Genomic DNA, 27,320 nt, shown 5'->3' with positions numbered 1-27,320 from the left:
GGTGAGGTATAGGCACATAACCATGCACACTTCTCCTGTCTACCTACATTTTACTACATGTTTGTGTATCTGCCTTTCCTACATTAGAAGTCACCAAGGTGCTGCTTGACAATATTTAACAGTGTCTGAAAAAAAATGGCCAGATGCTGGCAGGCCCCACCATTAATCCCAGCACTTGAGAGGCTGAGGCAGGAGGGTTGTTCTGAATTCCAGGCCAGCTTGGGCTATAGAATGAGTGAAACCCTGTCTCAAAAGAACAATTGAAATGAAACAAAAGTGTGTGTACATTTGTGAACTTGAATGTGTTAATAAGCTTCGTTTGAAAGATTAAAAAAAGAACTACCCATCTATAGGTATCTATAATCAGACTGCCAGTGACAACTGCTTTTATTAAAATGTAAGATTAAACAAGTGGGTAAAATATCGCAGATGGCAGAGATACAGTTACAGTGTGCACGGGAGCCAATGCTAGTCCAGTCAGAGCCTCCGTGTTTGCTGAAGGCCTTCTCCACTGGCAGCCTGTTGTCTTGAGATCGGCACACGTGTTGCTCTACTGTGTCTTTCAGCAAGTGGCTGCTCTCGTAGCTGATCCCGGTGATGGTTCTATCAGAAAAGCTCTACAGCTGCCCTTCCTCACCTTGAAGTACCAAGATGAGCAATAAATATCAGTGAAGGCGTAAGACTTCAATAAATAAGTACATGTTCCACATTGTTCTATTCATAAATAAACTCAGTTCTTTGCAAATGATGGGGTATTACCCACACTCCTAAGACTATAAGGGATAGAAAAGTGGGCCAGCAAGATGGCACTGCGGATGAAAGTGCTTGCTGACTACCCTGACAACCCAGGACCCGAGACCAGGGCGGGGGGTCAGAGGCATACTCCTGAAGTCGTCCTCTGACCTCCACGTGTCTGCTGGGGCCTGTGCACACTCATATAGACATTGCTACTTCATTTTTTTGGAAGATGCCTAGAATGAAAAGCTTTCGGTTGTTAGAATTGTTCATTCTTAACACATTCGGCAAAGGGATTCCAGTATTTGTGTGTAAGGTACTTAGTGTGGATGAGCAGCCATAAGGACCTCTGCTTTCCACTTCTCTCCTTCCATCTCTGTGGCTTCTGGCGTCATCAGTCTTGGTGGCAAGCACTTAACACAGTGTCATTTTGCTGGTCACAACTTACATTTTTGCCATTTTAATTTTTTTATATTTTTGAGAGAGGATTTTTCTATGTAACCGCCCTGACTTTCCTGGAACTTTATAAACCAGGCTAATTTCAAACTCTAGAGATCCACCACCTGCCTCTGCTGGGATTAAAGCCACCGCCACCTGGCTCCCAATTTATATCTGTAAAGTGTAACATCTCCAAATGCTGGAACAGGAATGTTATAGCTCTTACTGACTTCTAGCTATTGTCTTCCTAAAAGGTAATAAAACATTTTAACCTTTTCAAATAAGGAAGTTGCTAGCTCTGAGCCAAGCTGACATCTAATCTGTCTATAAACAATAGACACAGTCTTAACATTATTGGTCAGTATTAATTATTCAGTATAGGTGAATGAAAATCCTGTTGTAATCTTCCTGCCAAAATGCTGTAAATCTTAACTACCAACTCTGAAGAGTCTGTTTCTGTTTGTTGTGAGATGGTCTCACTGTGGTCCAAGCTGGCCTGGAAGTAAGAGCGATTCACTGGTGTCACCATATGCAGTGTTGAGACTAAAGCTGTTGCGCACCGTGCCCGACTAGAGTTTTGTTGTTAATGGGTGTTCAGCCTACATGTTTGTATGTGTGTGTACCACCTGCATGCCTGGTGCCCATCGCGGCCTCCAGAGGGCATCAGATTCCCTGGGACTAGAATTCGAGTTGGGAGCTGCCCTGTGGATGCCAGGGATTGACCCTGATTCTTAGAAGAGAAGTTTGTGCTCCCAGCAGCTCAGCCATCCTTTCAATCCCCGAGCTTTGTGGTTTTGAGACAAGAGTCTCATTATGCAGCTCTGGCTATCCTGTGTAGACCAGATTGGCCTGAGTATTAGAAAAAAAATCCACCTGCCTCTGCCACATGAGTGCTGGGATTAAAGGCATGTGCATTTAAATATGAAATTACATTTTTAGGAAAGGATCTAAACAGTCAAATGACATAATTCTCCAGAAGTTTTGTTCCCTTTTGTGAGCCAAGGAGATTTAAACATAGAGTTCTGTTGAAGCTAGGATTCCCAGCACTGATTCCTTGGGCTGGGACTTGACATGTACAGGCTGACATATGCATGTATGTTCTTTATTGTCATGGGATTAGAGAAGTCGGTACATTGATGATGTCATGTCTCCCTAGAGAAAAGTTGGAATACTCTGGAGGGGCCTTTGTGGGTAGTTTGAAGCTCTAGCCTTTTACAGAGGAGCAGAAGGCCAGAGTTTCCTAGGTAAGACCTTGCTTTGTACTCACACTACCTTCAGGTAGTGGGGTTTGAGCACGCCCTGCTCATAGCTGCTGATGTGTTTTAGGTCAGCATATACAAGCCTAGATGAAAGGTTTCGTGGATTCCCTTCATCCCTTACCTATCCCTTAGCCTTCACAGCTACTCGGTGGGAGACACTGGGGGACTTTTATTCTAAGCCTCATTTCTAGTTTCCTGATCCTGATTTTTACCAGCCAGTCCCAGTGTCTTATGACTACCACCCCTCCCGATGTTGTTAACTGAAGATGGACAGACTTGCAGGCTTCCTGTGATAGCTCCCAATGACTTGCAGGTCGACGTGGTGGGCAGTCCTTAGCGCTGGGCCTCAGAGGCAGGGCTGGTCTCCAGTCGCTTGCGCAGGTGGTTGGCGAACTCTATCTGGGTCTGCGATAGGACCTGGTTGATGATGGATTTCGGCAGCCACCCCTGGGGTAGAGACAAGAGCGCTGGGATCCTGAGCACAGTTCTCCTGTACCCCACATAGGCAGGGGCACCTCAAGCTTGGTCTTGCTGGGTTAAGGGGGCCTTAGCTGCCCTATGGTTAAAGATAGGCTGTGTAACCCCGAGTAAGACATCTGTGTCACCTGAAAGGTGAGAATCCTCACCTACTGGGCCTAGGATTACCTCTTTGTAAATGGTCATAATTATATATAAAACTGATTTTTTTATAAAAAGGCTATCATGGAATCTCAGATGAATCTTGAGGGAATCACTTCTTCCCTCAAGTACTGAAGTCTGTGACATTGCACCTAGATTTATTAGGTGAGGTGAAGGGGGCTTTCGCAGGCTTCCACATTGGCAGAATAGCAAGCCATGTTTCTGTCTGTTGCCTATCCAACAGCCTGTAACTCTATCAGAATGCAAGAGGAAGGCTGGCAAGATGGCTTAGTGGGTCAAAGTACATGCCTGGCCATCTCCAAATAGAGGAGGAAGAGCTCCAAATCATATTGTGCACACATAACAATAAAGTGCCTTAAAGTCAAGAAAACCTGCAAGAGGCTTCTCCTCTATCTATGCTGGGGACAAGAGCATACTGTTGTCACTACTTCCCACTCAGGCCTTCCCCCCAGGCCTCTCACCTTCAGGTCAATACTGAGCAGCCAAGTGAGTTTAGTCTTTGAGGGACTTCCAGCCAGTGGATGAAGCACCATGCAGGTGGGGCCGTGTTCAGCCCTGGCAAGGCAGGAGAACAAGTGAGAATTCCTAGACTGGTTGGTTACACTTCTAGAATCCCTTGAATTTTAACTTTGATCAGGAAGTACTTTACCAAAAAAACTACTCAATAGTTGGCATGGGTACTAGCTCATCAGAAGTTGTTGGTTGTGGCCGGAGGCTTCTTGCTGGGCCACCATTGTTAGAACCCAAAGAAGCCTGCTCCTAGCTTTGGAAAATTATTAGGATTCTTAGATGTTACTGGAAGGGTAGACTAGACCACCTGACTGAGGAAGTGGGGCTACTCTAGCCATTGCTTTCTTGTTAAAGCTGAGGGTGGGGCTAAGAATTGGTTGCTTGGAAGTTGGGGATCAAGATTATGGCACTGCAGCTTGGAGACTGCCGCCAAATTTTACCTGATAACACCGCTTTGCTCGGGCATCTCCCCAAAATGTGTGGCCATGCCTGCCAGCACACAGGTAGAACCTCTGCGCTTGGCACAGCGCACGCTCACAAAGTCTCGGGGCCCCACCAGGTTGCCTGCTGCCGCCGCAGCCAGCTCATGGGTGATGACCGTGTCTTTTCCAATCTTCTGCAGGACCTAACACAAGGGAGTTCGTGCCTGGACTCAGCCACTGGTAGGCTAAGTGCCCACTGTTGACTATATTCGCTTGGTTCCCCGCTGCCCACACTTGGGCTTTCCTCACCTTGATCTCCTTGACATTTGGGTTCCACTCTCCCATGGCCTCCATGCGGTCCACCAGTTCTTCATAGAGTCTGTCCATGGGCTGGTCTACCACCACCTCCAAGCGAAACACCTTGCCTACATCTGGCACCATCTTACTTAGCACTTCATCCCCATTCTCCTGGGACAAAAGAGAACCATGGGGTTATGGTTAGAGAACATTATTCCTAGTCTAGGTCTCAGACAATACTCGGAACGGGGACAGTAGGCCCACAAGGAGCATTAGATACCTGGTTCTCTACCTGGTGAGGATCCAGTGGGTAGACATTGTGGCCATAAGCCTTATATGTCACTCAAAGCTGGAAGAGGTACCTCGCCTATTGTTTTGGTGATGAATGTTGGTAGTATGGGTAGGTCCAACTGAAATGGCCTGAAGGACAGTCTGGGGAATGTAAAATGTCTGGTCTACAACAGCTAACTAGATACAGAGAATGTTGGCTTTTTAATTTGATTTGACTCAATATATGTCACTTTAGAAGAACCTAGGGCCCGAAAGTTTCAGTGATCTTCCCAGGGATGCTTAGCAAAGATCCACTGCTAAGCCTGGATCCCAGATTAGTCGGTGAGTATATCAGATCCCATTAGTCCATTATTTCCGTTACTGTAAGAGCTTGAGCAACAAGATGTTTCATCTGAACTTCGGGTAATCGACAGTGTGTAAGCTTTTGTTGATAAGGCCACCAAAGTAGACCTAATAATAGAGCTACTGGTTTTAATGTAGGTTTTGCTTCTGTGTGTCAGGATGAGATCATATTACCCACTGAGCTCATCTGCAGGGTAGGCTGCACGGTACAGAGTGCACTCAACATGGTCGTGGTTGTATTGGTGGGTGGTATGCCCTCTAATACCTGTTGTTTTACTGGATGAGTGAGTGTACAGCGTTTGGAGTGTAGTTAAAAAATAGGAATATGAGTTCAAGGCCAGCCTGGTCTACAAAGTGAGTTCCAGGACAGCCAGGGCTACACAGAGAAACCCTGTCTCGAAAAACCAAAAAAAAAAATAGGAATAATGAGCCAGGCGTGGTGGCGCACACTTTCGATCCCAGCACTCGGGAGGCAGAGGCAGGAGGATTTCTGAGTTCGAGGCCAGCCTGGTCTACAGAGTGAGTTCCAGGACAGTCAGGGCTATACAGAGAAACCCTGTCGAAAAACCAAAAAAAAAAAAAGGAATGATGTTTCTCAATTAGTCTTCCAGAGGAAAGGTTATCTGAGCACACATCCCTTGTTTGCTTGTTTGAAAGGGGTGTTACTATGCAGCCCTGACTAGCCTGGAACTTGCTACATAGGCCAGGCTAGTCTTATATGGCTACAGCCACATCTCCTAGACATCCACGTGCTTCAGTCTCCTGAGTGCTGAGATTAAAAGGTATGCACCCTCACCCCCACCTGATGATATATTCTTAGGAGAGTTCTCAGACTAAAACTATTTGACTGTTTATCAATTGTGAATGCAGTCGGAATCCCAGCAGCCTTTGAGCATGGTAGTGGAACCATCAGTAACTGCAGGTGTCTCACAGCCACCTTCACTTACCTGCTGGCTTTCCTTCTTCCAGCCTTCCTGGTTGTTAAGTATGCCCAAGGCCTTCTGCATAGCCACCTCTCCCTGCTGGATGTAGGACAGCTCCTGGTCACTATAGAGTGTTGCTTCCAGTTGAGAACCTGCATACATAGCCAAGGAAAAAGAAAACGTGGGGACAATGTCCTAGCCAATCCACAGCGCTCATCCCTCTGCCCTCTGAATGTGCTCAGCCCTCAGAGGAAATAAGATCGTAGCCACAGGGCTCTGCCTCCAGGTCAAGGTAGACACTGGAGTTAGGTAACCACAGGCAGGGGACAGGCCTTATGTACCCTAAGACCCATCACTGGCAGAAGCTCAGAAAGCCCCAATATTTATTTACCAAGCAGAGAGCTCCGTCGAACTTGACCCATCCACCCGGGACTGGAATCCCCCAGCGCTCTCCAGTTGAGCTCTTGGCCAATGGCCAGCACAGCTTGGTGCCTCAGTCCTGCAAGGAGGGAAAGAAATGTTTGTCAAGGAGCTAGGAAATCTCTGAGAGGGACCACTCTGTCCACTCATCACAGATGAGCAAACTGGCCCAGGAACACAGATCCCAGCAGGGACCCGAACTCCAGCCACATCTCTTATCTCTCAAGTTCAGTGTTAAACTTCCTCTCACACTTCCAGGGCCCAAATCTCTTTTCCATCTTGGAAAATAGGGATGGGCTGGTCAGACCTGGCCCTACCTGGCCATAGAAGTCTCCCTGGGTCCGTTGTTAACTAGAAAAAGGCTGCTTGGGTAGTCTCTGGTTATCGAGTAGGAAGCACTCCGTCTCCTGAGGGTTGCCCTACCAAGGCTCTTAGCTATCCAGAGACAAGAGTCACCCCACCATCCTTTGCCTTGTACTCTCCTGTCATCTGCTCTTCTTCCCAGTGTCTCGGACGTGCCAGGCACTGCGTAGAGTAAAGACCTGCTTCTGTATTTCTCTATCACTGTGGCAAAGACTTGCCTGGGACCCTTGGTACAGACTCAATCCTCTCGTGAAGGGAGGCAACATCAGTACTAGCTCCAGAACAACTAGGGCCTTAGAGGAGAAGCTGGAAATTACAAAATGTGGGTGAGAGATGGCACCTTAGTAGCCAGGCCAATTCTGCAGGTGAAAATCTGCGGTCCAGAGGAGGAGGGTTTTACCCTGGCTCCCCCAGTTAAGAGGCATAGCTGGGATCGAAGCCGAGGTGGCCTGTCCCCCGCTCAAGAGCTTTCTCACAAAACTATGTTGCCTAGAGGCTCTTGGCTGGCTCTCATCCCTCCTCAGTCCCCCTTCTCCCCAGACTCACCTTTCATATTCCGCATATGTCTGTAGGAGCTCCCAGCACACAGCTTGAACGTAGCGAGGAGCATGCTTTCTTGGCCGATGTGGCAGTGCCGAGGTTGCTGCTGCTCTCAAGGATTGTTCTTCCTGAGCCTTTCAAGGTCCTGAGTCCTGTAGCTGTGGTGCAGCTCAAGTGCTCTGCCTTAAATGCTTCCCGTGGAAGGCTGTGCATCATCACTTGAGATAAAAAAGTCATCAGTCATTGTGCAGAGGGTCAAGGATGGAATGATTGCCTCATCCTGCAGTGCTGGCCAAGGTGGGAGGGGGCAGACTGCGTAATGGGAGTCGAGAGGACCAGACTCAGCAGGTAGAGGAAAGCACGGGTCACCGAGATGGGGCAGAGGGCATATATAGCTTCTCTAAAGTTTTAAATGTAGACTTCAAGTCCTGTCCTCAAGCTCCGGGCTCGTCATTCACTTAAATGCCTAGTAACTGAAGTGCATCAAAAAGTATACTGAAGCTCTGGCCAAGAGAGGAAGCCAGGGTAAAAGAATCAAAGAGTGAGTTCTTGCAGCAAGACCAGAGCCAGGCATGGTGGCACATACCTTTAATCTCAACTCTCCCAGGCAGAGGCCAGTAGATCTCTGTTGCGTTCAAGTCCAGCCTGGTCTATATAGTAAGGGTTAGGACAGCAAGGGCTACACAGAACGACCCTGTTTCAAAAGAACAAGTAAAGAAAGCTGCAAGACCGTCAATCAGGTGTCAGGGCTAGGGCAATATAGGGCAATAGCGCAAGTCCTCTAGCTGGCCTTGTATCCTTCTACATGGGGCCTCCTGAGCACCCCATGTGTTGTTCAGTTTTCATTTGTTCAGTTTCATTTTCATTTCATTGATACCAACTCCATTCTACCTTCTCATTCTGGGAGCTCTCTGGATATGAGATGATCCACCCAGTAAGCTCTCGGGGCAGACAGTACCTTAGGCCTAGGTTCCACCCTGCAAGCTCACCCTTTCCTCACGCAGCTAAGGCTGGCCTGCCCCGCTACAGGTCAGGACCTGTGCACAAAGGTGAGAGACGCAAATCATTTGGACATTGACTGTCATCAGTCCCTGCAGGCATGTGGTCCCTGTGATAATGGGCAGATAGATCCAGGGAACCTTACAATTAATTGCCTCAGTTGCTCCCAGACACGCCAGGCAGGGGAAAGCTCTACCACCCAGCCCTGCCCTGCCAAGATCTCTTCCTTCCCAAGTACCTTTGAGGCTACTTTTAAGCCAAATTCATATGTCAAGAACGTCGTCAGTAAAGTCTCATTAGATTTGTTCTGCCCCAGACCCTGCCGTCAGCAGGATACTTGTGAATCCTGTCACTGCAGTCCCAGGGCAGGACAAGACCCACTCCCTCAAGGCAACTGGATAAATGGTTATATATGGATACGGCCTACATTTCTGTCCTAGTGAGGCTGTGTGAGAGGCCTTGTGGGACCTAGTGTCATGAGGCATCTAAGGCTCCAAGGTCTAGTCCCAAAGGCCCACTCTTGTGCCAGGGCTCACTTCTGTCCATCACAGGTTTCTAGTAGCTTGTCCCCCTGGTGCACACCCTCCCAGTCAGTGCCCACTGGAGAGGCAGGACCCAGTTCTTGCCTCTCTTGTGGGATTAAGACAAGGGTGTTGAGCTGGAGAGATGACTCACAGTTAAGTCCACTGACTGGTCTTTCAGAGGTCCTGAATGCAATTCCCCCCAACCAGATGGTGGCTCACATCCAACTGTAATGGGATTGAAGACAGCTACAGTGTACTCATACATAAATAATTCTTAAAAAAAAAAAAATAGTCTAACCTGGTCTGTCCTTGAACTTGCTAGGTAGCTCAGACAAGCCTTGAGATCCCGATTTTCCTGCCTATAGACATGGTCTGCCACACCTTTTTCTTTGGGATTAATTCCCACAGCTACTGACTACTTCCCTCTCAATCTTTTTGGCTCCAGTACTCAGTTCCTTTGAGAACAGAGTGTTCTTATTCCTCTGTTGGGGCCTTACGGAAGTAGCAAGGGACACAGGCACACACCTTTGGGTCAGGAAACTCCTTCACTGGTATTCCTTCCAGCCCCCAGGCTCCCAGAGATGGAAGCCTGCTGCTCCCTAGGCTGAGGGTGCGCTGGCAGGCTGGCCTAGCTGCATTCTCCCCACTGCTTGGTACACGTGCTTCCCCAGACACACGTGGGCCCTCCTTCAGGGAGAGTGGTAGGGAATTGGGAGGGGGTTGTGTGGGACAGGCCATACAGATAATGTTCAAGGCCTTGCTGTTGCCATTCTGTGGAGAATTATGGCTTTCGAGGAAGGAGGGAGTAGTGTGGGCAGACTGGAACACCGAGGCATCCAGCTGCTGCTGATGTCAGCCGCTGCCTCTGACTCGGAGGGGGTGTGGGGTGACCTCCCCCAGTGCCAAGACTTTCTTCCTCCTCTTATCCTCTCCAGGCTCAATGACTACTTAACTCTTGCTGTTCCTCGGAGCAGAAAGGTCAAGAAAGGTCTGGGAATGCCCTCTGATTCTGGGTATCTAAATATGGCTTTCCCTTTTGATAAGAGCAGAGCCTACACAGAAGGAGACAATGGACAGAGCAGATGAGCGGGAGCAAGGCTTTGGAACAGAAGCGGGCACTCCATCATTAAGTACTCAACCACCTTATACTTAATGTTCACCATGTCACATAGACTCAAAGGGGAGCTACTTTGCCCGTAAGGGAGAAAGGAGTGCCACATAGATATATATTCTTGCCTCTGCTTCTGTAAACGCTGAGGTTAAAGGTATCTCGCCTTGCTCACCACTGCTAATGCCCCCACCTTCCCTCCCCTGCCTGCCTCTTGAGTTCTGTAAAGGCTGTGTGCTATGCCTGGCTTCTTTTTTTTTTGGTGGTGGTGGGGAAGAGAATGAGAGAGAATATGAGAATATTGTACTTTGGATTTGCCTTCAATGTATGTCTGTGTACCACTTGTGTGCCTGATGCTCATGGAGGCTCAGAGGACAGCAAGCAGGTCCCCTGGAATTGGAATTACAATTGTGAACTGCCACATGGGTGCTGAGAACCAAACGGGAGTCTTCTAGAAAAGCAGCCAGTGCTCTTTACCTGCTGAGTCTGAGCCATCTCTCCAGCCTCTCTTTAAAAGCTGGGGAGTTTACTCTATTGTGGAGGCTGGCCCTGCCTCAGTGTCCCTGGTAGCTAGGAGCTACAAGTGCATACCCGCTTACCTAAAACTTAATTTTGATTCTAGGCCACTTGGTAAATGTAAGACCTACTTAACAGAGAACAGCAGGCATCCACAAGACAATCTGGAAAAGGACTTTGGAGTGGTGTTGTGCAATGGGAATGGTGGACACTAGAGTTCAGTTCCTTGGAAGGCAGCTTGAAGAATAGGCTTAAGGCTCCTCCACTAACTCCGACTGGGGCCCTGTCCTACTCTCCACCCCTTGTTTTTCTGAGATGTGTCTTCAGAAACTCTGACACAAATTCTTGACGTCTGGAATCTGTGGCCTGCAGCTAAGACAGTGCATGTATGAGCTGTCCTCACCTTTTGGTGTGCTACTGGTCACTGGAGGATGACTCAACTTGAGCTCACATCCATATTTTTAAGCCACTCATCCATCCATCCATCCTTCAAACAGCTTTACAGTGAAACCTAGTATTTCAGGCCTCATTCAGATGTTGAGGCTACAAGATTAAGTAGAAAATCCCTTTACTTGGTTTTGTTTGGTCAACAAAGGGTCTATGTAGCCCTGGCTGTCCTGGCTGTCCTCAAAATCAGAGACCCTGCCTCTGCCTCCCAAGTGCTGGGATTAAAGGTGTGTCACCAGCGCTTTTAAGGATAGGGACTCATGTAGCCCAGGTTGGCCTCCAGGTCACATTGTAGCAGAGGTTGGCCTTAAATTTCCAACCTTCCTGCCTCTCAAGTGCTGGGATTATAGACATGTGCCCATACTTCAAGAATCCCAGTCCTAAGCATTTACTTTGGAAATTAACAGTAAATAATGACAACTCTGTCAGCTGTCGATAGTGAAAAATCAAGCTGGAGATAAATAGGTGGGGTAGGATTTCTGAGGGTTCTCCTGCTACTCTGATGCTGGGTGCTAGAAGCCAGGGCCTTGTGTGGGCTAAATGAGCTTTCCCTCATTGAGCTATTCTTCCAATCCTAGAGATGGTATTTTGAAGAAGTAGTCGAGGATGGTGAAACTTGAGCTGAGCAGAGATCTGAAGGCAGAAACACATTCAGGCCGTGGAAAGGTATTTCCACTTAGAGGACATACTCATGCAGCAAAGGCTGAAAGAGCTGAGACAACTAACCCGTGCTTCGTCCTTTCCTGGTGGTAATGGACATTTCAAACCAAACTGTAATGCTTTTCAAGTGTTTGAATCACTCAGAAACACGTACTTGACAATACCAACATCAACATACATACATACATAGTTTTTTACATGCAACCTAACTTCATTATACATGATGTACTCTTCTTTTTCTTGTTTTTGCACTTTCTCTTGTATCCTATTCAAAGAGGATAGGATGTTGTGGTTTAATAAACAGAGAGCATAAAATCAAATATGAAGGACCTAGGGTGACATTAAAAAAGCCTAAGGCGGCCATGCTCAGTAGTTTCAGGCAGAGGGCTACACGCAGGGCTCTAGGGACCGAATCCCCCAGCTGGTAGGAACTTTTAGTATGAACTGGATTTGCTCCTGCACCGGCCAGTGGTCAGAGCACTGCTTTTCAGAATGAACACAGGGAAGGGCAGCTGAAGCAAGCCCTCAGCTGAGAATCAGAATGGAGAGAGGGGAAGCAGTCCCGACTGTGTAACTTAAGACCAATTCCAGGCTGCTGCATGATATGGACTGGAACTCTCATACAGTGGAACCTTGCAAAGAACGTAGGTGTCAAGGGCAAGAATGTCCCTCTCCCTTTTGTAACTCGTATCTGCTCTTACACTGGAATTGTTTGACTGATGCTGAAATAACTAAGTGACCTACACAGAGCTCAATTAACCAGTCACTCTGCTGTCCCTGAACGAGGATGTCACTGACTTAGGCATGTGACATGTGGACCTTGCATATCTTAAGCAAGCATTCTGCTATTTACTGAGCCACATCCTCAATCCAAGGACAATAATTTCAAAAAGTATCTACTGTAAACTCGACAGTAGAGAGTTCACATGCCAAACGGCTTACAGGGTAGATTTTGTTTTAAACACTCGAGAACATAAAGTGTTCATATTCACATTGCAGTATGAAAAGGTCCACAGACAAGGCCAGCCTGGTCTAGAGAGTGAGTTCCATGACAGCCAGGACTACACAGAGAAACTCTGTCTTGAAAAAACAAAAACAAAACAAAAAAGTCCACAAACACCTTGGGAGAGAAAAGAGTACCACTGTCCTAAAGATTATAAAAAACGATGTATCTGAGATAAATTATGGAGAATCATTTCAATGTGCCAATAAGCCAATTTCTATGCTGTTACCTCATTCCTCAGTGTACCAAAACACACTGCTTTTAAAGTGTCATCTGTCAGACTTCCTACGCAATTATTACTCTCCAACAATCAAGCCAACAAACCGTGCTGTCATCATGAATCAGTTGTTACTAAGCACCATTTGAGGGCTTTTGTGTGTGTGTGTGGGGGGGTTGTTGTTCTTGTATAGATGATAAGCTGAGCAAAAGATGACCAAAAGGAGTTGAAAATCTGGCTAAATTAATGTAAAATTGAGAGCAAAGCATATTATGAAGATATTCTTATAGTTTGGAAAAACTGTGGGTAAATCAGGGCTCAAGTTTTCTAAACCAGAGGATTCTGTTATCAGTGCCTTGAAAACTCCCTTCTCAAGCTTAAACCTTCTGTCAAGTACAAACATGAAAATGGGAAAGGGGAAGCAGCAGAGGATGAAACATCCTCCTGAGGAACCAGCTATATGAAGAGCAGGCATCCTAGCATATACATTAGGATATATACAACCTTATGCTGCAGTAGGGAATTTTGTCTCTCCACCAGAAGCAACTCCATTTTGTGACAGTTCTGAGATTCATTTTTTATTTACAAGTAAATGAAATATTTTTGAAAAGAAATGTAAACTCTGAGATAAGCAATATAAAGACATGGTTCTTGGCTCCACAGTGACTTGTGTGAGGGGAGGTCACACCACTGTTTCTTTAAACAGTAAAGCTGGGCTGGTGGAGGCCACCTGCAATCCCACAAGCTAAAGGTCATCCTGGTTTACATAGTGAGTTCTAGGCCAGCCAGGACTATGTGTCGAGACTGTTTGAAAAAGAAAAGCAAAATTAATATACAATGATTTTTGTTAAAAAAAAAAAAAACCAAAATCCCATGATTTCTTCATGTTGGCATCCATGAAAGAATGAGATCACTTTCCAATGTGACCCTCTGGTCAGTGTGAGGTGACCAGGTGACAGCACCTGCTCTCTAGAGCAGTCTCTGAGCAAGGACTCAGTACTCGTCCAGAGTGTCTGCGCGAGGAATGGAGAGACCCCGATCTTTAAGGGTCTGGACCTTCAGCTTCTCGGCCTCCAGTCTGGTCTGCTGTTGCACCCTCTGTTCTTCTAGGATCTCTTCAATAGACACTTGCTGAAGGGGCGTGTCACTCTCCTTCTCTAGGTCCTGCAAAACAGGCAGGTTTGAACAACTTCCCACGAAAACCAAGAACAGACAAGCTTATGGCTCTAAAGACAGCAGATTCCAGTATGTAGCTTCAATTGCCTTTCATAATTGTGATAAGGCCAAAGTACCATTCTTCCTGCAAAGAGACAGGTGGCAACACTGCTACAGAACACATATGAGTCCAGACACATACAGGGTTTGGAATCAGTACACAGAGTAAAATTTCAGGTTTTATAGTCCCATTGTTAGTCAGGGTTTTTATATTAATAGCTTTTCATCAAAATAAAATTTGAGTTTGGGAGATAACTTAGTGGACAAAGTTCTTGCTGTACACTTATGAAGACCTGAGTTTGAACCCCTAGAATAGTCACATAAAGCCATGGTGGCTACAGAAGACAAATACTGTATTTTACAATTTCAACATCAATTTAATTTCTGGGGTTTGTTGCTCAGGAAGAAGGTCTAAAACCTTGATTCAAATGTACACCACACTCCTACTGCTGTGGGCAATTAACTTCCTCTGTTTCACTAACTAGGGGTCTCTGAATAATAATACTGTTTCCTCTGTGGCAACCGCAACCAGCGATAGAAAACACCACGAGGCCTGGTAAGTCATTCTAGTTTGGTCCAGTACATTATTTTTCTAGTAACTTAGTTTTAAAAAGAATATTATTTTTTAATAGGGTTTTTCTGTGTAGTCTTGGATATCCTAGAACTTCCTTTGTAGACCAGGATGGCCACTGCCTCCAAATGCTAGGATTAAAGGCATGCACCACTATGCTTGAATTAATTATTTGGTTTAATAAAAATACGACTTCATTTCCCTTACATCAAAAATACACACTGTAGGAAATTTAAGATCAAATCAGACACTTTTAAAATTACATATAATTCTCATATAGAACACAAATATGTTGGTGAATATTATCAATTTCCAGGTGTAGGAAATTTCCAGTCTATATGTTATTAGAAGCATTGAATCTATGTGTGTCTTCTGGAACTGTATTTTTAAATGTGTGTCAAACAAAGTCTGAGGACAGCTTGGTGGAATCCACTGCTCCTTCCACAGTCACTTGAGTTACAGGACTTCAAACGGCTGTGTGTCAGCCTTGCACCATCTCGTAAGCCTAGGAACTGCTCTTACTCTGTGGTGCTAGGGATCACACAGGCAAGCAAGCATTCTACCACGTAGCTATGTCATCAGACCAGGCATATCTATGACTTAGAACAAAACCAAACCCATAATGAAAATAGTGACTGTTTTGTTTTCATTTAACACAGCATGATATACTTTTAATGTCATATTTACAAGCCAACTTCGCATGTAGAACTATAAACGAGCCTCACTTATCCTCTTACCCTTAAAATGCATAGGTATTATTTATATTTCTGTAACAAAGACAGCCTATACAAAGTAGTGAAGTACGGCTAGACTCCCCCCACTCAGCCCAGACAGGCTCTTGGTTATTCAGCAAAAGCGGTCCTAGAATTCACTCTGCAGCCCCGGCTGCCCTCACACCCCTGCTAGTGAATACTGGGATTACAGGTGTGCCAATACAGCAGGCTATAATCTCTTTTTCTTGGGGGGGGAGGGAGGGGCGTGTTTCAAGACTGAGTTTCTCTGTATAGCCCTGGCTGTCCTGGACAGCCCGGCTCAGCAGGCTATATTCTCATTTCCGTTCCTGTGATGGACTTCTTTTTAAAAGATTTTGTTGTTGGGCGGTGGTAGCGCACGCCTTTAATCCCAGCACTCAGGAGGCAGAGGCAGGCGGATTTCTGAGTTTGAGGCCAGCCTGGACTACAAAGTGAGTTCCAGGACAGCCAGGACTATACAGAGAAACCCTGTCTCGAAGGAAAAAAAAAAAAAAAAGATTTTGTTTTTTTATGTGTATACAGGGTACCTGCAGAAGCTAGACAAGGGTTCAGCTCTTCTGGAGCTGGAGTTATAGTCAGTTATGAGATAACCCTATGTGGGTGCTGGGAATGGCACTCGGGTTCTCTAAAACAGCAGTAAGCACTCAATTATTGAACCATCTCTCCAGTTCCTTTTATGACTTTTGATGAGTTGGTCTAGAAAGACACTGATCAAAAACATCTACAGATGTCTCAAGTCTGCAAGTTAACTGACACAGGCCTCCAAGGTTACAGAGCTCAGCACTGTGGTATCAGATGGAGGACTCTCATCAGGAGATTAGAAGCCACGCAAATTGCATAAGTCACTTGAGTCAAAGGTTATCTGCTAAAAACTATATAATCACCCAACCTTTCCCTCATAACCCTGGGATGAAGAAAAGACTGTTCTTAGCTCTCTTCCTGGTTTTCAGTGTGTTACTCACTGAGCTACTCACCATGACTGTGAAGCAACCATCTCTCGACAGTAAACACCCTTAGTGCTGGACTTTTTCATCAGCAAGGCAGAACCCAGGCTGGCTGCAAACTTGTGATCTTCCTACCTCAGCCTCCATGCCACCATGGGGTACCATTAGAGACCACTTATGCAATGTAATGTATATCTAAAGAGATTCTAGTTATGGTTTTCTTGAGCTTTAAGTACATAATTTCTTCAGACTGATTGCTGATTCACATTAATCATCCTTTTAGAATGTAATGTGCACCATGTTCGTGCCTAGTACCTACTGAAGTCATCAGCGCCCACAAAACGTAAGTTACAGATGATTGTAAGCACATGTGGCTGCTGGGAGGTTAACCCTGGTTCTTTGCAAGAGCACGTGCTCTTAACTGCTTAGCCATCTTTCTAGCTCTACCACAATGTATTTTCAAATGAGGCATTAATACATTTTATAGCAGTATTTGAGAAGTACGTATAAGTTTATGTGTGCAGGTACAAGGCTGACATAGGGTGTCTTTACCTCTCTATCTTATTTTTTTGAGACAGGAACCTGAAACTCTTGGTGTGTGCTTGACTGGCTGGCCTCTGAGGTCACAGAATGTGTCTGTTTTCACCTCCTAGTGCTGGGGATCCAACTCAGGCTCTCGTGACTGTGCAGCAAACATTTACCCAGCAAGCCATCTGCCTAGCCCAGTGTATTGGAGACAGTCCAGGCTGAGCTGAAAGTCACTAAACAGCTGTGACTACACTGACTGCTTCCAACATTAAGTCAGCCTTTAATTTCTTCTTCCTTCCCTCTTTTTGTGGTGCTGAGGGTTCCAGATGTGACACCCAAGCACACTGCTACTGAGCAAACATCTCCTGCCCCAATAATTTCAGCCAGTCTCAGGGGTCCTTTGATTTCCTAGCAAACCCAATAGGATTCAAGGTTTAAATATACTTAAGAAAATGTGAATAAAAACTTAACTGTGCAATATACATGTATGTATATGTATAATCAATTTATATATTATGTATGCATACAAATACATAGCAAGCAATATTTCAACAAATGTGATTAACATTTTACTTAATATCTGGTCTTCCTGGCACAAATATTCATGTGTCCCTTCTCTCTGATCATAGCGCCACTCTGAAATCTCAGAATGGCTTTTCCTAACCCGTTTCTGTTTTTCCCCTTTAATAACACATACAACATTTTCCTCAAATGCTGTCAATTAACTCCATGCCGTGAAGACCTACTTGTAACCGACTATTTAATTTTACTTTTTAAATTATGCATTTGTGGGGGTGGTATATGCATTTGACATAGGTGCCCTGTGATCCCCTAGAGATTGAGTTATAGGCAACTGTGAGCTGGGAACCAAACTCAGGTCCTCAGTGAGAACAGTATGTGCTCCTAACTATTGAGCTATTGCTCCAGTTCCTAACCAGTTATTTAAATTAACATATTATAACATGTAAATCTGTTTGCAGTTGCATTAAGGACTTTACCATTGTGATAGACTCCAGCTCTAAACTGTACCTTTATTTGTCAGGACAGGTAATTTAAATTCTGTAACTTCCTGCTTTTGAGATTAAACACTACATGACTGTTATTTTTCTTTTGAAAACGCAGATTATTGGAGCTCAGGCTAGCCTCAAACTCATAGCCTCAGTGGTGGTTTGAATGTGATTGGCCCAGAGAGTGGCACTATTTGGAGGTGTGGTCTCAGTGGAGGAAGTGTGTCACTATGAGCATGGGCTCTAGCTGGTATTCTCCGGTCTGCTTTTGGAACAAGATGTAGACCTCTTAGCTCCTCCTGCACCATGCCTGCTTAGATGCTGCCATGTTCCCACCTTGATGATAATGGACTGAACCTCTGAAGTGGAAACTTCTAGTTTCTTTGGAAAGTGAGTTATATCAAATAGTGTTTTGCTGGGGCAGACATGTGAAGGAGTGTAGCAGACACAGGTGAAAGGATGTTTTGCTAAAGCAGATATGTGAAAGGACACATGATGTTAAGAGGGAAGGTAAATGTAACCTAACAGATGGTGGACAATGCTGGATGGTATTGGTACACCTTGCCATTCCTTAATGGTCATCGTGTCTTGACTTCATAGGAAAAAAGGCACCCAAAAACTTGTGGTGGTGTTCTGGCAGTTTCTTGCCATTGGCAGAGTGATGTCAGCTGATACAGACTCACACAGTGTTTTGCTGAGGGAAGACCCATGGGAGGAGTCTAAATAAGCCTCGACAGACAGTAACTGGGGGCTTGCACAGCTAGCTTTGCAACACTTCGCTGGTCTTGAGTCTTCGTCATCGCTGATCTTCACTTTGTTGAGAGGCATGAGAACTCCTCCTGGTGTCCTTGCTGGTCCTGACTGGTGCCTATTCAGCAGAGGGAAGCCTGGCTGTTTCGGGCCATCACTGCTGATTTGTGTTTGCTATCCTGACAGTGCAAACTGGATTTGCTCCAAAGAACTATTTCTAAACAGATACACTTCCCACAACCGTCCATGTCTTAATAACCTTTCTTTCCCACTACCTCTGGAGAATGGTGGGTTAGAAGGAAGGTTAAAGCATTTAAGAACCATTATTAAAAGTAGGATTTGAGCCGGGCAGTGGTGGCGCATGCCTGTAATCCCAGCACTTGGGAGGCAGAGGCAGGCAGATTTCTGAGTTCGAGGCCAGCCTAGTCTATAGAGTGAGTTCCAGGACAGCCACACAGAGAAACCCTGTCTCGAAAAACCATAAATAAATAAATAAATAAATATTGAAAAAAAAAAAAAAATCTAAGCCTACACTTAACCTGTAAGCCAGCCCCAATTAAATGTCCTTTATAAGAGTTGCCTTGGTCATGGTGTCTGTTCACAGCAGTAAAACCCTAATTAAGAGAGAAGTTGGTACCAGGGACTGGGGTATTGCTGTGATAGGCCTGACCATGCTTTTGTTTGGAAGAATGTGGATTTGGGGACATTGGGTTTGGGAAACAGTGGAATGCTTTAAATGGGACTTACTGGGCCATCCCAATAAGACTTCTTTACTGAGAGTGATTTGAATTGTGAGGACCTGGCCCGAGAGGTTTCAGTGGAGAAGAATGTTAGTATGTGGTCTAAAAACTGTTTTTGTGATATTTTGGTAAAGAATGTGGCTGTTTTTTGCCATTATCTGAAGAGTCTGCCTGAGGCTAAGGTGACAAAATTTAGAGTTCTTGCTTTGACAAAGGAAGTCTCAAAACAGCCTAGTACAAATTCTGTTGTGTGGTTACTTAAGAAAAGCATTTTAATGAAAAGGAACAAGTTGAGAAAGGAAAAATATAAAATGTATGATTCAAGTAATAAAGGGGCACTAGGAAGTGAAATGAGCTGTATTCTACGTTTAAGACAATGAACAGATTAAGAGAGTTGGGACTTTGGGCCTAAGTCCCACATAGCTAAATTTAGGCCCGAGCATGGTGATATACACCTTTAATCCCAGGAGCCTAAAGCAAGCAGATCTCTGAGTTCAAGGCCAGCCTGGTATAGAACAAGTTCCAAGTAGCAAAAAGCTTAATTCCAGGCATGGTGGTACATGCCTTTGATGCCAGCATTCAGGAGACAGAGCCAGGCAGATCTAAGTTCAAGGTCAACCTACAAAGCAAGTTTCAGCACAGCTACACCTTAGGGAGAGAAAGTTAGAAAACAGAAAGCTGTTGATAATGTAATAGAACAAGGGGGCCACGTTCCAGCTCCTGCAAGACAGCTTTGATCATGTGGCTCTGGCTTTAGAGTCAAAAATTGAAGGAACTACTGGGACAACTGATGCTGGTTAGTTGGAGATAAGAAACTAGTGGTGATTAAGAGGAGCCCAGCATCACTGAGGTGAAATCTGGGAAGTGTTTTCTGAGAGCACAAAGAAGCCGTTACAGAGATAGCCAAAGTTGTACCTCGTGCTGCAGCTGGACTTGGTAATGGCTAAGAGTCACCCAGGTGCTACTGGTTGTGAAGGCATGAAGGGGTCAGGGAGAGCAGCTGAGGCTTGGCACTGTGCAAGGGCCTGGAAGGTGATTGGTGAAGGTGGAGCCTCAGTTGCAGATGACAACCCAGGACTAAAGGAGTCATGCAAAGAAGTTGAAGCTTGGTACCATGAAGAGAGTCTATAAGAGGGTACTGATGAAGCCTAGCTGCAACGGAACACCCCAGTGTATTGGAGATACCGGTACTATAGGATGATCACCAAGAACAGCAGCAGCAGTGGAGTGGATCAACCTGAGCTTAGAGTGCTACAGAGGGCAGAGCTGGAGAAGTGACCCAAGCCCTTTGGAGAAGCCCAGAAGATCATGTGTGGATCCCAGACATTGGAACAAGAAGTTGTAATGTTGAAGTTGCCTTAGAGACCATCATATTTTCAAGATGCCAGAGCTGTGGGATACCCACTGAGGAAAGATGGCAACAGGGAGTGGAACTAGCCAAAGAGATTTGTGCTGCAGTCCACAAAGATGAAAGGAGTTGGGGCTGGTGAGATGGCTCAGCGGTTAAGAGCACCGACTGCTTTTCCAAAGGTCCTGAGTTCAAATCCCAGTAACCACATGGTGGCTCACAACCATCCTTAACAAGATCTGACTCCCTCTTCTGGAGTGTCTGAAGACAGCTACAGAGTACTTACATATAATAAATAAATAAATAAATATTAAAAAAAAAAAAAAGAAAAAGATGAAAGGAGTTGGAAATCTGAACAATGCTTTGACGACAGACATGGAGATGCAGAGCTTGGAGTTTGCCCAGCTGGGTTTTGGTCGTATTTGTTGTAGTATTTACTCACTATGACATTTTGGAATGTTAGTGTATATCCTGTGATGTTTTAGGTGTGTGATCTGCTTTGACTTTAAGTGATTTTGGACTTTTAATTGTTGAGACTGCAATATACTATGGGGGCTATGGAAGTTGGACTAAATGTATTTTACATTATGCTATAATGCAGACTCATGATTGACAAGCCTATGAGGGCCAGGGAATGGCACTATTTGGAGGTGTGGCCTTGTTGGAAGATGGCTTTAATATTCTGAGCCTAACTGCCTGGAGGCCAGTCTTCTGCTGTTGACCTTCGGAACAAGATGCAGAGCTCTTAGCATCTCCAACTCCATGCCTGCCTGGATGCTGCCATGCTCCCATCTTAATGACAATGGACTGAACCTCTGAACCTGTAAGCCAGCCCCTTTATAAGAGTTGTGGTGTCTGTTCACAGCAGTAAAACCCTAACTAAGACAGTCTCAAACTAGAGGAGTTCCACCTACCACAGCTTCCTAACTGCTGGGATTTCAGACATGCACCACATTACCTAGCAATGCTGTCTCTTTCTTTCCAGTTGAGGGAATGTGGAATAATACATGTGTGCTGCCCTTGCACAGGCCATGTTAATCTTTGTACTGTTTGGACCTTAGTATATGTGCTATTGAAGCAAACACCAGCAATATTGTTTTCTATTTGACAAAGTCAACAATATTTTGCTAGTGAAATCAAGTCTTTAAAATGCCAAAGGTCACAGACTAACATTAATTACTTTCTGTAGTGTTGCTCTGGCAACCACAGCTTCCCTAGTTTGGGGCTTCCTGTGGGAAGCTTGGTAAAACTGGACAGCAGCAGCCAGCATCAGTACCCAGATGCACAGCAGTTTAACAGTCTCACTTACTATTTCTCCTAGTAGGACCACATTTTCTCCTCTGACCACGAAAATCCCTCGAGGAATATCACCGTACTTTTTGCCCACATGAATTCGCTCCACAGTCTGATGGAGCACTAAGTTAGCTATAAGCACACAAAGAAGAAACAGGAATTTAGTTCACATTGTTGATTATAAAGTCTATAACTCAATTATTTAGTTATTTTTTAAATCTCACCTATTACAACAAGCCATTTATGAGAATTTATTTGGGGGGAGGGGGAGTCCCACTCTAGCCTCAGCTGGCCTGGAAGTCATGATGTAATCTAAGCCGATCCAGCATTTGTGTTGATTCTCCTGCTTCAACTTCTTATACATGCTGAGATTACAGGCATGTTTTAGGAGACTTTCAAACAAGTCAAGAGTATTTCTGATTACGCTGTGCTAATGAACGAATGATGGTAGGAATAAGTTACTTCTGTATCATTTCCTCCCAGTATCAACATGGTCCCTAGAAAAATATAAATGAGTGGGAATCTGGAAAACTTGAGCCTAGCCAAGTATTAAGATTGAAAGTCTTTGTTTTAGAAGGAGAGGTCTCTTACTGTGTGAACATATGTATGTGATGACTTTAGTGAGATTTAATAGTTTTTAGTACTTATGACTCATGTAATCCAAACTAATTTTATGGGTTAGGACACAGCAACGATTTATATAATCATGCATGGTAGCCTCGGTATTTGCTTTTTATCTCTTCATAGCACGTCCATGAATTTAACTTAAGGTTTAGAACATTTTCTTCTTAAAAATATCCTTCTCCTTTGAATTAGTACTATTTGTCTTACTTGAAGTAAAACAGAGGTTGTTTTGCTTTGGTTTGAGAAGGTTCTTGATCTGTTTCCAAAGTGACCCTCTTGCTCTACCCATAAGTCCCTGGACCCAGGCGCAGGGCTGGCTGTTTATGCCTCCTATATCTGCCCTTTCAGCTATGTTTGCCCTCACATTCAAATCCAGGGACCCGGCGGATGACCAACAAGTGTCAGTGTGAACTGAGGGGTTTCTGACCCCAAAGGGAGAAACAGAGCTCTTCCTTCAGAAAGTGCGGACTGACGACTGAATCTCATGTATTCCTGTATGTAAACTACTGAGTTATCTGTGTTCTGACCCCAACAAGAGTTTCAGGAAATGGCTTTGACCCTATTCATTGGACAGGGAGGGATTAACTCCAGGAAATGATATGACTAACTTTAAACCTATCACCTGGCACCCTCTAGTGGGGAAATAAGTGAAAATCAGTTTTAGAATACAAACGTGTGAATGAACATACAAGGTTTTGAAACACCTAATTCTACCTTTAAAACAATGTACTCACCAACACTTCCAGTAGGCTGACACATGTGGAAAGTTAGAGATAAGTACATTTCAGGATGAAGTAATGCAAAAAAAAAATTTATTGGGATCATAACCAATACATACCAAATTGATCAATGCTTCTTAAAAAACCTATAAGTGTCCTTCCATCTCGAAGTAGGACCAAGTGCTTTTCTGGGGGAAAGGAGAAAAGATCTTTAAAACAAAGGTGTCAGTTTCAGTGAACGTATACATTATCAATAAAAATTCAGTTAATAGCTGTCTAAGTTGTACTAGACTCTCTTCTAATGTATTTAGGATGGAGCTCGGTGTAAACTACGGGATGGAAGACTATAGTCTGGGATTTAAATGACATCAGTACTGCAGAGACTTGGAGCAGTTAGTGCTGAAGAGTTAGAAAAGGACACTATGTAGCCAGGAAAGCAAGTGGTTCTGGCTCTGATGTTATATTCAACCCTTTTAGCATCATATAATTTCTCTACCTTGAATAGAGAAGCTTAGTTTAGATGGCTTTTATTTTTCTGAGAGGGTTTTACTAACCTAGTTGAGCTCATATTCACTATTTAGCTGAAGATAACCTCGAACTCTTTTTTTTTTTTTTTTTTTTAAAGATGTAGTTTATACATATGAGTACACTGTAGCCATCTTCAAACACACCAGAAGAGGGCATCAGAACCCATTACAGATGGTTGTGAGCCACCATGTGGCTGCTGGGAATTGAACTCAGGACTTCTGGAAGAGCAGAAGGTTTTTCGAGACAGGGTTTCTCTGTATAGCCCTGGCTGTCCTGGAACTCACTTTGTAGACCAGGCTGGCCTCGAACTCAGAAATCCACCTGCCTCTGCTTCCCAAGTGCTGGGATTAAAGGTGTGGGCCACCACGCCCGGCTTGCAGTCAGTGCTCTTAACTGCTGAGCCATCTCTCAAGCCCCCAGCCTTAAACTCTTAAATGCCTTGCATCCACCTAAATTCTGGGATTATGGAAGTTTTAGTTACTTTCATCGTTGGCTAAATTTCTATTACCTTAATCCTACAATTATTTCAAGATTTGCTTTCAATCAAGGAAATCTGAAATGAAAAATAATGCTTTAGAGTGGCTGGCTGGGTGTGTAGCTGAGAAGTAAAGCCCCTAAACCCTAGGCTCAATCCCCAGCACCAAAACTAAAATTTAGAAATGCCTCAGACAGGCAAGAAGATGTGATAGAGATCTAGAACAAGAATTCAAGTAAAAGCTTTAAAAAAAAATTATATGTTGTGTTTGTCTGTGTACATATTTGGAGCGACCAGAAGATGGCATCAGACTCCTTAAAAGTGGAGTTACAAACAGTTCTCAGGGAACTACGGACATGGGTGCTAGAAATCACTCTGGTCGTCAGGAAGAGAAAGAAGTATGCACATATAACCACTGAGCCGTCTTGTTAGACTGAATTAAACATTTATTGAACGCTCTAAACCAGCGGTTCTCAACCTGGGGGGTAGCAACCCCTTTAAGATCAGACAACCCTTTCACAGAGGTTGCCTATTAGATATCAGATATTTACAATTTATAAATTTTAACACTAGTAAAGTTAGTTCTTGGTTTTGTGTGTGTGTGTGTGTGTGTGTGTAAAAGATCCATGGCCCCACCAGCTTGTTTTTTCTTCTTTTGGTTTTTGAAACAGGTTTTCTTTGTTTAGTTTTGGCTGTCCTGGAACTAGCTCTGTAGACCAGGATGGCCTTGAACGCAAAGATCCACCTGCCTCTGCCTCTCAAGTGCTAGGATTAAGGTATACAACACTACAGCCTACAAAGTAACAGTTATGAAGTAGTAACAAAAATAACTGTATGGTAGAGGGTCACAACAACATGAAGAACTGTATTAAAGAGCTGTAGAATGAGGAAGGCTGAGATCCACTGCTCTAAACTATTCTGAGGCCTCAAAGTCACCAACCTCATGAATTTATATTCACTGAATGATGAAAGCAAGAAAATTACATCTTATGATAAATACAACAGAATAACAAAAGAGTAGGATGAAGGACACACCAAAACAATCACAGAAAGTGTGATGTGGGGGACTCATCGTTTAGAAAAGCAAGCAAAGGAGAGGTTAATGCTATGCATAAAGTACTTTTTTTTTTTTTTTTTTTGGCTTTTAGAGACAGGGTTTCTCTGTATAGCCCTGGCTGTCCTGAAACTCACTTTGTAGACCAGGCNGGCCTCNAACTCAGAAATCCGCCTGCCTCTGCCTCCTGAGGGGTTTTTTTCCTTTTAAAGACAGGGTCTCACTATATAGCTCTAGCTGTCCTAAAACTGTATAACTGGCTGGCTTTGAACTCACAGAGATCTACCTACCTCTGTCTGTCTCCTAAGTGCTGGGATTAATGCACCCAGGAGACATATAATGTGTTTCATTATGCCCAGCCCACAAATAAAGTGCATACACCAAGCCAGGTGTGGCAGTGAATGCCCTGCCCCCCAGGGTTTCTCTATATAGCCCTGGCTGCCCTGGAACTCACTCTGTAGACCAGACTGGCCCCAAACTCACATATCGCCTATCTCTGCTAAGTGCTGGGATTAAAGGTGTGCCACCAGTGCCCAGCAAAAAGTGCTTTCTGTCTGAAAAGAGGGGCAACGAGTCTCCTTCCTCTAAAGGAATTATGTCATCATTAGCTATAATTAAGTATTATAAGCATGCAAATCTTTTTCTTTTTTTTCTAGACAGGGTTTCTCTGTGTAGCCCTGGCTGTCCTGGAACTCACTCTGTAGACCAGGCCGGCCTCGAACTCAGAAATCCGCCTGCCTCTGCCTCCCAAGTGCTGGGATTAAAGGCGTGCGCCACCACTGCCCGGCTTTTTTTTTTTTTTTAAATTATGCTTTAAAAGTTATATTCAAGGAATCATACACAGGTTAAGAATTGGGGGCAGGGGAATGAAAGTGGAGGCTGGAGAGATGGTTCAGAAAGCACGCGTTGCTCTTGCAGAAGATCTGAGTTCCTTTCTCAGCACCCACACTGTGACTCTGTAACTCGGTCCATAACTCCAATTCCAGAGGATCCAAAGAAGAGAAAGTCTTCGTGGATACCAATATGCACGTGGCTTAATTACATGTAGACAAGACATGAATACACAACAAATTAAACCTTAAAAAAAAAAACCCAATATTGTAACCTCTTGGTTTGTACAGGACTAACCTCCTTTTAGTAAAAGCAAAACTGTCAAGCAGAAAACAGTAAGTTTGAAGTGACGTAGCATTTGCAGAAAAGCCCTATAACGTCCGACACCTGTCTCTACAACTTTAATCTGAAAGTGCTAATGACCCTCACAGAAAAAGGAGACTGCAAGTGGCTATACAACAGAAAGCCTACGTGCTCTGCTAATTAAATTCCACTGCTGTTGTCTTAACGTTGTCGGGTCTGGTGAGTCCCTTCTAGAAGCACTCTCCGTCCATTCACTGTCAAACATAACTTGGAAATGCTGCAGTGAAGGGCAGAACACGCGAAGGAAGTCACCGGGGCCACTTCACGTTCCCAAGTCCGATGCTGAGCCCCTTGGCGTTTCACAGCTGGGGGGGGGGCGGGGAGGTGGCACCCGCTCAAGGCCAGAGGAGGCAGCTTGGGAATGGGTTCCGTCCGAGGCTGAGAAGGCAGAACCCCCCGCCCGGGCCCAGAGGTCACTCTCGAAGCTCCCTCTCCAGGGACGCCCACTCGAAAAGGGGTCCCACCCCAGGCTTTCCCCCGAGGGAGAGGTTCGCTACTCACTGTCGATGTCCTCGATGAGGCTGGCGGTGCCGGGCATATAGTTCATGTTTGAACTCTCGCAAGGCTGCACCGGACGGCCGCGAGGGCGCCCAGTCGCCCGGCGGCGGGACGCGGACGGGAACCCGCCGCTCACCTGCAGCTCAGACACCGCTAGTCGCCGGAAGCGTTTCAGGTGACCCCACCCACTTCCGGTATCTCCGGCCCAGCCGCCGAAAGAGGCGTGCCGGGCGTGCCGCCGGTCGGTGGCCGACCACGTTCCCTTCCCCTCCAGTCAGTGCAGTGAAGTCCAGGTCCGGAGGGCGGAGGCTAGGCGTTTCCTCACGCGTGACGAGCGCTGCCCCTCGCCTCGCTTTCCCGACCCGAGGCCCGGGTTGACCCGTACGGTCCATGACCGCTCCGCGCTCCGCGTGCAAGGGGCGGGACC

At 45.2% G+C, this 27,320-nt stretch overlaps 2 protein-coding genes across 2 annotated transcripts; both read right to left on the bottom strand.

Moving 5' to 3' along the window:
- Nucleotides 1-2,528: 2,528 nt before the first annotated feature.
- Nucleotides 2,529-7,339, bottom strand: Star (steroidogenic acute regulatory protein). The gene is made up of 7 exons (XM_021219827.2): nt 7,186-7,339; nt 6,248-6,355; nt 5,881-6,008; nt 4,313-4,471; nt 4,022-4,206; nt 3,533-3,626; nt 2,529-2,879 (listed from the first exon to the last, which is right to left on the bottom strand). Exons 1-7 carry the CDS (start codon nt 7,247-7,249, stop codon nt 2,766-2,768), a joined length of 852 nt encoding a protein of 283 aa, XP_021075486.1. The 5' UTR covers nt 7,250-7,339; the 3' UTR covers nt 2,529-2,765.
- A 5,870-nt stretch (nt 7,340-13,209) lies between these two features.
- Lsm1 (LSM1 homolog, mRNA degradation associated) lies at nt 13,210-27,306 on the bottom strand. The gene is made up of 4 exons (XM_021219266.1): nt 26,897-27,306; nt 23,264-23,332; nt 21,818-21,933; nt 13,210-13,817 (listed from the first exon to the last, which is right to left on the bottom strand). The coding sequence occupies exons 1-4, from the start codon at nt 26,940-26,942 to the stop codon at nt 13,647-13,649; spliced, it is 402 nt and encodes a 133-aa protein (XP_021074925.1). The 5' UTR covers nt 26,943-27,306; the 3' UTR covers nt 13,210-13,646.
- Nucleotides 27,307-27,320: the final 14 nt, after the last annotated feature.

This window comes from Mus pahari, chromosome 19 (genome assembly GCF_900095145.1).
Source record: "Mus pahari chromosome 19, PAHARI_EIJ_v1.1, whole genome shotgun sequence".
Classification (NCBI taxonomy): Eukaryota; Metazoa; Chordata; class Mammalia; order Rodentia; family Muridae; genus Mus; species Mus pahari.
The sequence above is the reverse complement of the archived record's forward strand: the minus strand, read 5'-3'. Positions and strand labels throughout refer to the sequence as shown.